Source organism: Lethenteron reissneri, chromosome 3 (genome assembly GCF_015708825.2).
Source record: "Lethenteron reissneri isolate LAM-NWPU_2019-01 chromosome 3, ASM1570882v1, whole genome shotgun sequence".
NCBI classification, from domain to species: domain Eukaryota; kingdom Metazoa; phylum Chordata; class Hyperoartia; order Petromyzontiformes; family Petromyzontidae; genus Lethenteron; species Lethenteron reissneri.
Genome location: NC_083781.1, coordinates 573,832 through 582,202, shown reverse-complemented (window position 1 = coordinate 582,202; position 8,371 = coordinate 573,832). Strand labels below are relative to the sequence as shown.

Here is an 8,371-nt window from a genome sequence, read left to right as displayed (position 1 = left end):
AGCAGCGGACAGACGACCTGAGACTGGCTCACGAGAGGCTGGCTGAACTGCTCTACGCCGCTGCCGCTACGCTGGAGAACATCACACGGCTGGGGGCTGGTGGTCCACCGCGGGGCGAGGGGAGCCGGCGTCCGGAGCGCCTTCCCGCCATTTCTGAAGATTCAAATTTTGAATTTCCCGCCATCGACGCGGCGACCGCTAGGGGCGTGGCCAACCTTAACCTGGGGTCCAACATCGGCCGCGCTGGGGCTGCCGCATCAACGACGGAGGAGGGCGCGTCATCAAGGCTGCGACAGGCGATGCCATCTGCCGTTCGCGCCGAGACACAGCCGAGTCGGGGAGACAGCAGCCCACGGGACTCCACGGCAACCGCTGCGCTGCACCAAAGGCTGCCCCCGCTTAAAGAATTCGTGGGCGCAGAGGGCGACTGGGGCGGCTTCCAAAGACGCTTCCTCGCCCACCAAGAAATGGCCAAATGGACAGACGCTGAAGCTCTCAGCGCCCTGCCGGCGCTCCTGGACGGCGACGCGCTTGCCGCCCTAACATCGGCGCCGAAGGAAAGGCGCTCTACGCTGCCGATGGCGCTGCAGCTGCTGGCCGGAGTCTACGGGCCTTCCGCGGAGTGTAGACAGCAGTTCTACGACCGCCAGCGGGGCGCGAAGGAGTCGCCGCTGGCTTACAGAACAAGCCTCCTGGCATTGGCCAAGACAGCTTTTCCTCGCATGGACGAGGACGGGGTCGACGCCATGGTAACTGAAAAAATCCTCCTGCTAGCAGACGACCTGGACATCGCCGTCGTGGCACAGGAGGATTCTGAGATGACTTCTCTACAAGCGGCGCGACTCCTCCACGCCAACTTGCTGTCGCAGCGGCGGAAGGCCAGCAGGGCAGCGGCTGGGCGTGCGGTGGCGGCAGCCACCCTTCCGGCGGAGGAGGTCTTCGCCGTCAACCATCGTCGGCAGCAGGGGACGGGAGCGCGGCCGGCCCGGGATGGGTCGAGCCGCTTCGACCGTCCGTCATCGCCGCCGCCGCTTCCGCGCTGCTTCAACTGCGGCGTCCGGGGCCATGTCGCCTCGGGGTGCCGCTCTCCCCGACAGCGTGGGACGACGCCTCGCCAGGACACCGGGCCTCCTCCTCCTCCCAAGCTCCATCAGCATGATCCGGCGAGTCGCGACACCACACATGTTTGGCCAACACACACACCTGTCGCACACTCTCGCATCGCAACAAATGGGGGGACGACGTTGCATCGCGACGGGCCGGCGCGTACCACTGTGGGGACTCGAATCGAGCCCGGGCAGTGGTCCGCGTTGGCCCATCGCGTTGTGGCCGCATCGTCAGGGTCGTCGGCCGTCGTGGGACTTATTGACGGGGTTGAGGTACGCATCCTGGTTGACACGGGGGCATCGGCGACCATTATTTCCGAATTGATTTACAACATTTTGCCTGTCCAAAGCCGTCCCTTACTACCAGTTAATGTCCCATTCTATGCGGCGAATGGGGGCTCCCTTGGTATTATTGGACAAATTCGAGCGCAAATTTGTATTGGGGATATCAAATTATCAGGCCCGATTTTTGTCTCCTCCTCACTGGCGGTTCCGTGCCTGCTGGGGACAGACTTCTTGGGAAAAATGCCGATCCGTATTTTGATAGACCAGGGATGTATTGAGCTCCCGTCGGGACGGCGCATGGCGTTTTTACCCTCCCCTTCGGTGATTCGGACGGCGTTCGTAACCATACCAGCGTCCGTCGTTGAAACCGTTCGTGTGCCGCCGGGGGCTCAGATGTTAGTACCGCTAAAACTTCGTCGGCCCTTCGCAGAGGGTATGGGGGCCCACGGGATCTTGTTGGGACCGTCTAGGGCCGGGGTTAGTGGACCGCAGTTGATCCCGGCCCTGACCGTTGTGAGGGGAGATGGGGACCCTTTCATCGCGGTCCTCAATGTGGGATCGCAACCTGTTGTGGTTCCTCGAGGGACGGTGCTTGCGCACGCGACACCAATGCCCTGCGAGGAACCGGTTGCGAATCACGTCGGCACCGACACCCGACTGCACCCACATTCGGACAGCGATGACGGGTGGCTCGACGCGCTTTGTGCGGGATCGACGGACCTGTCAAATTCAGAGCGCCAACAGCTTAGATCGCTACTGCAGGAATTTTCCGACGTTTTCAGTCGGAATAAATACGATTTGGGTTGTACTCATCTGCTGCGTCACCATATTGACACGGGTGACAGCGCGCCAATTCGCCAAAATCCGTTTCGGTTGAGTCCCGCCGAAAAGGACCATGTCAAATTGGCTGTTGATGACATGTTAGCCGCCGACATTATTTCTCCCTCTACCAGCCCTTGGGGAGCGCCGATCGTCCTGGTTAAAAAGCAGGACGGCTCGTTGCGGTTTTGCGTTGATTTTCGGCGCCTTAACAAAATTTCGGTTGCCGACGCATACCCGCTCCCACGGATGGACGAATCGCTGGACGCCTTGGCGGGAGCGCGATTCTTCTCCACGCTGGATTTACTTTCGGGATTCTGGCAGCTTCCTCTGGATGATGAATCGAAACCTAAAACTGCTTTCCGTACACCGCACGGCCTGTTCCAATTCAACCGGTTGCCGATGGGCTTACACTCAGCGCCGGCAACCTTCCAACGTTTGATGGAATTGGTTTTGGCTGGATTGCAATGGGAGTCGTGCCTGATTTATTTGGATGATGTTATTGTCTTCGCTAAAACTTTTGACGAACATCTCCAGAGGTTGCGGGCGGTTTTCCTAAAGATGCGGGCTGCTAATTTGAAGTTCAAACCCCAAAAGTGTAATTTGTTACGCGATTCCGTGCGTTATTTGGGGCACATCGTAGGGCGCTCGGGTATTGCTACCGATCCCGCCAAAACGCAGTGTGTCAGCTCCTGGCCAACTCCCACCACGGTGGGAGAGGTTAGGAGTTTCGTCGGCTTCGCGTCATATTACAGACGGTTCGTCGCCGACTTTGCAACAATTGCAAAACCCCTACACGCATTAACATCTAAGGGGGTCCGGTTCCACTGGGGTCAAGAGGAGGAGGCTGCTTTTTGCTCCCTTCGGGACGCCTTGGTAAAAGCTCCTCCCTTGATCTACCCTGATTTTTCAAAGCCGTTCCTGCTCGACACCGATGCGAGCAACACGGGTATTGGGGGCGTGCTTTCCCAGGTGGTTGACGGCGTCGAACGGGTGGTTGCGTACGGCAGTCGGGTGTTGTCTCAAGCAGAGCAAAGATATTGTGTTACCCGCAGAGAACTGTTGGCAATTGTCTATTTCATCCAACAGTATCGCCCATATCTGTACGGTCGGCGTTTCACCGTCCGCACAGATCATGCGGCACTGCAGTACGCCCTGCGAGTTCAACAGCCATCGGGACAATTGTCCCGTTGGTTGGAGATCCTCCAGGATTTTAATTTTGCCACCACATACCGTAAGGGCGTCCGCCACACCAACGCGGACGCTCTGTCGCGTATGCCAACCACCTCGGAATGCGCGTGCCTCCTGGGGTCGGGACGTTGCAAACCAGCAGGGGACGGGTCGGTTCCGGCCCTTGCGGCTGCCGCCGACGGCGGGACAGTTGTTCTGAGTTCCATTGAACAACAAGGGAAAGATTCCCTGTTGGGTTTGCACATCCAGGAATGGGGGCGCCTCCAGATGGAGGATACCTCCCTCCTCGCGTTGCGTCGTCGCGCCGGGGAGGCAGGGCGGGGATCGGGTGATGCCGACGCATGGGAAATACACGCGGGGTTGCTGTTGCACTGGGACGGGAAATCCCACCGACACCGGCTGGTGGTCCCTTCGGGCTTACGGGGTAGGGTGGTGTGGGCTGCTCATGAGCGCCTCCTCCACCTGGGTACCCAAAAGACCCTCGCCTTGCTCCAACGTGATTTCTTTTGGCAAGGAATGACAAGGGATGTCCCTGATCTGTTGGCTTCATGCCCGAGGTGTGCACAGCGGAAACCACCAGCGCGAGAATCTAACCCGCCCTTGCAGTCTATCAGGGTCTCCAGAGTAAACGAACTGGTCGCGCTGGATATTCTGGGCCCATTCCCCGCCACCCCTAGGGGAAACAGATACTTGTTAACCGGGGTCGAGTATTTTACGCGCTGGCCTATGGCCTGGCCCCTGGCCAATCAGTCGGCAGCAGCCATCGTCGACGCCTTTGTCCAAGGCTATGTCATGGACAAAGGTGCCCCGGAACGGCTGCTGACCGACCAGGGTAGAAATTTTTCCGGGAAACTCCTCCAGCAGGTTTGTGAGCTCCTGGGAACGAAAAAGATTCGTACTTCCCCCTATCACCCGCAAACTGACGGGATGGTCGAGCGTCTGCATCGCACCATCTCGTCTATGTTATCACAGCAGGTTTCGGACTCACAGACGGATTGGGACTTGAAAATCCAAGGGGTCTTGGCAGCATACCGATTGGCCCCCCATGCTGCAACGGGATTTTCGCCATTCTTCCTCATGTACGGACGCGACCCTGACCCACCCATTCGGGCGCAGCTGCAGATCCCCACACCACTAGGAAAAACTAAATTAATTGACCATGTCAAATTTAACCTTGAAAAATTGACGGAGGCACGGGATGCTGCCATGTTAAATTCGGAGCAGCGTCAAAAAGCTAACGAGCGCCTTAGACTGGGTCGCGCGCACGTGCTGCAGTGGAAGCCGGGGGACAGAGCATGGCTGCACTGCCCCCAGGTACCGCTCGCAACATCCCCTAAACTGGCGCGGCCGTGGAGGGGGCCCGTGGAGGTGGTCGAGGTTCTGCGGCCTCAGTGTGTTCGCATCAAATGGGGGAAGCGCCGGTGGTTTGTGCACCCCTCGAGGCTAAAACCATTCGTTGCGGTGCGAGGCCCCGCTCCACACACGCATGGCCAAACATGTGGGGGGTCGGCCGACTCAGGTGGTCCGTCCTCACTGCCCTCGCCTGACGTGTCGCCGGCTGTCCCACCCACAGGTGCACCGGGACTGACGAGCTCGCACCCACCTACTGCTGCGAGGGACGCCGAGGGTCTCGCGACGTCAGACGCGGACTCTATACAAGGCGAACAACCGCCACCGGCGGGTTCGCCACCCGGGATTGCCCCGTGTGACGGGCCTGCAGCAAGGACGCGCGCAAAAATGCGCAGACTCTTATAATGCATTGGACGAACATTTTTTTTCTTCTTCTCCCTTACGTACGGTTGCGGGGTGTTGCGTCGGTGGGGAACTCCTACCACATTTTTCTTGTTGTGTTGCATGCGTGCTGGGAGTTCCTGCAAAACCTGTATATATACGTCGCTCTTACGGTATTCGTATTTATTCAGGGGGGGTGCGTCGGATTGTTCCCTTCGGGGTTGTGGGTTTTGTTGTTGTCATTGTTGTTGTTGTTGTCGTTGTTACTGTTGGTTCCTTCATGTTAGCGTTAAAAACGTTTTTTTTAAGGCACACGCGGGGATCCAGGGGTTAAATAACCTTTATTGAAAGTTGTTGCAGCCGGGACGGCTGCGAGCTGTACAGGGGGGGGTGATGTAGGGCTGTTACAGAGGGGCTGTTTGTGTGGGGCTGTTTGCATAGGGGCTAACGGATAACAAACACAGTGGGCGGGGACTCCGTGAGCACACGGGGTGGTGCCCGCAACGACGTCCGCACTGGACGGCGTGAGGGGGTTTCGATCCTCTAGGGGGGTATAAAAGGGATGAGCCAGAGAGCTCGGGGCTCAGTCTTAGGGTAGTTAAGGGAAGACAGAAGACCGGCCAGATAGGCCCTGGACTCCCCCTGGGACGCCGCCCTTGTAAGGGCAGCGCAGGCTGGAGCCAGTGGCGTGGTCCCGGAACCAGAGTTAGATCTCTGGGATTCCGGGTACCGTAGCCCGACTAACCAGTGTCGGGCCAGATAGCCTCCCCTAGCCCGTTAGCGGAGGACTCGGCTAGGAAGGCTAGCTAGGGGTGAATTCCCAGTTGTACGGGTGAGGGGGCCGATACATCCCTCCAGTGCTGTAAGACATTGTGCAAATAAATACGTGTGCCTTACCACGTTGTCCACGCGTCTGAAGAGTATTACCAAGTATCACCATAACATAGTCCACGAGTGTATACAATAACTATTTGGCGATGCAGAAGTGGAAACTTGTGAGCTCAAATAACGAATGGGGGTTGTTCAATTGAGCCCATCACCCATATGAGGTGATTCAAATTAATATCACTTTGTTGGAAGTCAACAGTAAACTTTCCATGGGGGTTACGGCCACCAATAAGGGAATTAGGAATTTCCTGATAATTGGTTCCATATGCTTATTAAGAGCAAGGAGTGTAATTTACAACAAATGAGTGCTTCTGTCTCCATAATATAATTCTGAAGGTGTAGTCCAGTCTCATTGCCTCCCTCATTCAGCAATATGGGAGTGCTCATCTCCACTGGCAGGGATGACAAGGGGTAGACCAAGTACCAGGCACTATTCACCTATAACCAAGTTTGGCACCCGGCATTCATGCCACTTATGATAAGCGAATGTAAAAGCACCTTTATCCTTGGAGCTCTCCTCCTTTTCTTTCTCCGTGGGTTCTCTGTCAGCAGGTTCTCCGCCCCTTCTGTTGCTCCGGCTCGCTCTCTTTGCTCTCTCCTCTTTGATGCTGCTGCCCGACACCGCCTCCTTCATGCTGGCACTCTCACTCCTTGACACTGCCCTCCTTACTACTGTGCTCCTTAACTGCTGCCATCCTTGCCCCTCTCGCTGCCACTGCCTCGCTCCCTACTGTTGCTCGTGTTCCTCCTCCCTGCTGCTGCGATCACGATCCTTGTCCTTGCTCCCGTGATCTTCTCCTCTGCTGCGCTCCTTGTCCCTGCTGCGCTCCTTGTCCCTGCTGCTGCGCTCCTTGTCCCTGCTGCTGCGCTCCTTGTCCCTGCTGCTGCGCTCCTTGTCCCTGCTGCTGCGCTCCTTGTCCTTGCTGCTGCGCTCCTTGTCCCTGCTGCGCTCGTGATCTTTTTCCCTGCTGCTGTGCTCGCGATCCTTGTCCTTGCTGCGCAAGTCGACGTCGCGCGATGACCGTTCCCGGCTACGCGAGCGCCGCTTGCGGTCACGGCTACGCGAGCGCTTCTTGTCATCATTGCGGCTGCTCCGCCGGTCCTTGCTCCTGCAGGACGTGCACGCACACAATCACACACACGTTCCCCTGTTTAGTGTACAGGCTGCGTGTGTTCGTTAGCACCTATTAAGATGAGTACTGCACGAGGGGATGTTCTAGCTAGAAACACATTACCCAAATCAGACTTTTGGCGAGCCATCGAACAGAGACGGTCACTGTATCGCGCGTTTTCAGATGCGCTTCTGTGGCCGTCTGGAACGCTCTTCCTTCCGATATTATAAAGCCACTGGAGCCATGCACTTTTAAATCTAAAACTGCTTTTTGTGCTCCGTTTGTTGTCCTTCCCCCCCCATACCTCCAATTAGCATGGTTGGCTATGTATGGCGCAAATAATTTAAACATACACACTTATATTAGACTTAAAACACGCCCGTATGTACGAGTCACCGATAGTGACCTTGAAAATTATCTTGAATTTAGCAAACTTTTTTTTATAAATTAACCAAACAAATTCAGATTTTATAATTGGGATCAGCACCTCCTGAAACAAACTTTTAGTGAATAAAACCAAAACGCGTATTTATTTTCAGAAACGTTACAGGTCACACAACCTAAGATTATGATTTTCAGATTTTTGTTTATTTTATCCATTTCGAGTTAGCCATTAAAAAGTTCTAAATGAACACATTGCCTGCACCAACATTTTGGGGGGGCAAACAAAAACCGAGAAACTTATGATTGTTCTCAATCTTCTCCAGGTAAATGCAAGATTTGGTTTCATCTTGTCTCAATCAGTCTTGTTCATCTGAATGATCTTTCTATTTCGAGTCAGTCTATGTGAAAGAGCAGCGGTCGTCACCGCTGCGCCGGCGGTCGCGGTCGCGGCTGCGTGAACGCCGATTTTCCCCGGAGCGTGCAGATCGCTTGTCACGCGAGCGGCTGCGGCGGCCCCGCGACCGACTCCGCCGCCGCCGGTCCTTGTCCTCTGCAATGGAGGCGGTGTTGTGGCGGACGACACGAGCGAAAGATGAGGAACGTGACGAGAGCAGCACGCGAGCCGTGAAGAACGCTCTTCAAACATGCTGCACGGAAGCCTAGGTTCCACTCGGCAGCTTTGTTAACGCCGCTTTGCAACACAGATCACATTATTGAACCATTACGGTCAAAGCACATGAAAACGACACTGGCAAACAAATCTCCAGCCTCCCTTCATGTCTGGGCAGCCCGGTCCATGACGCTCCCCTAAATGCAACAGATTATTTGGCGATACTGCACTGGCAGTGTTGTAAA

The 8,371-nt window shown here is 56.1% G+C and overlaps 1 protein-coding gene across 1 annotated transcript in view; it reads right to left on the bottom strand.

Moving 5' to 3' along the window:
- Positions 1-951: 951 nt before the first annotated feature.
- Positions 952-8,371, bottom strand: part of LOC133347730 (serine/threonine-protein kinase fray2-like) — a 29,317-nt gene continuing 21,897 nt past the window's right edge. Inside the window, exons 2-5 of the mRNA XM_061560257.1 lie at positions 7,944-8,066; positions 6,752-7,133; positions 6,030-6,045; positions 952-2,495 (exon numbers count right to left, since the gene is read on the bottom strand). Coding sequence (XP_061416241.1) covers positions 2,313-2,495; positions 6,030-6,045; positions 6,752-7,133; positions 7,944-8,066 — 704 coding nt within the window. The 3' untranslated portion in view covers positions 952-2,312. The remainder of the gene's footprint in view (positions 2,496-6,029; positions 6,046-6,751; positions 7,134-7,943; positions 8,067-8,371) is intronic.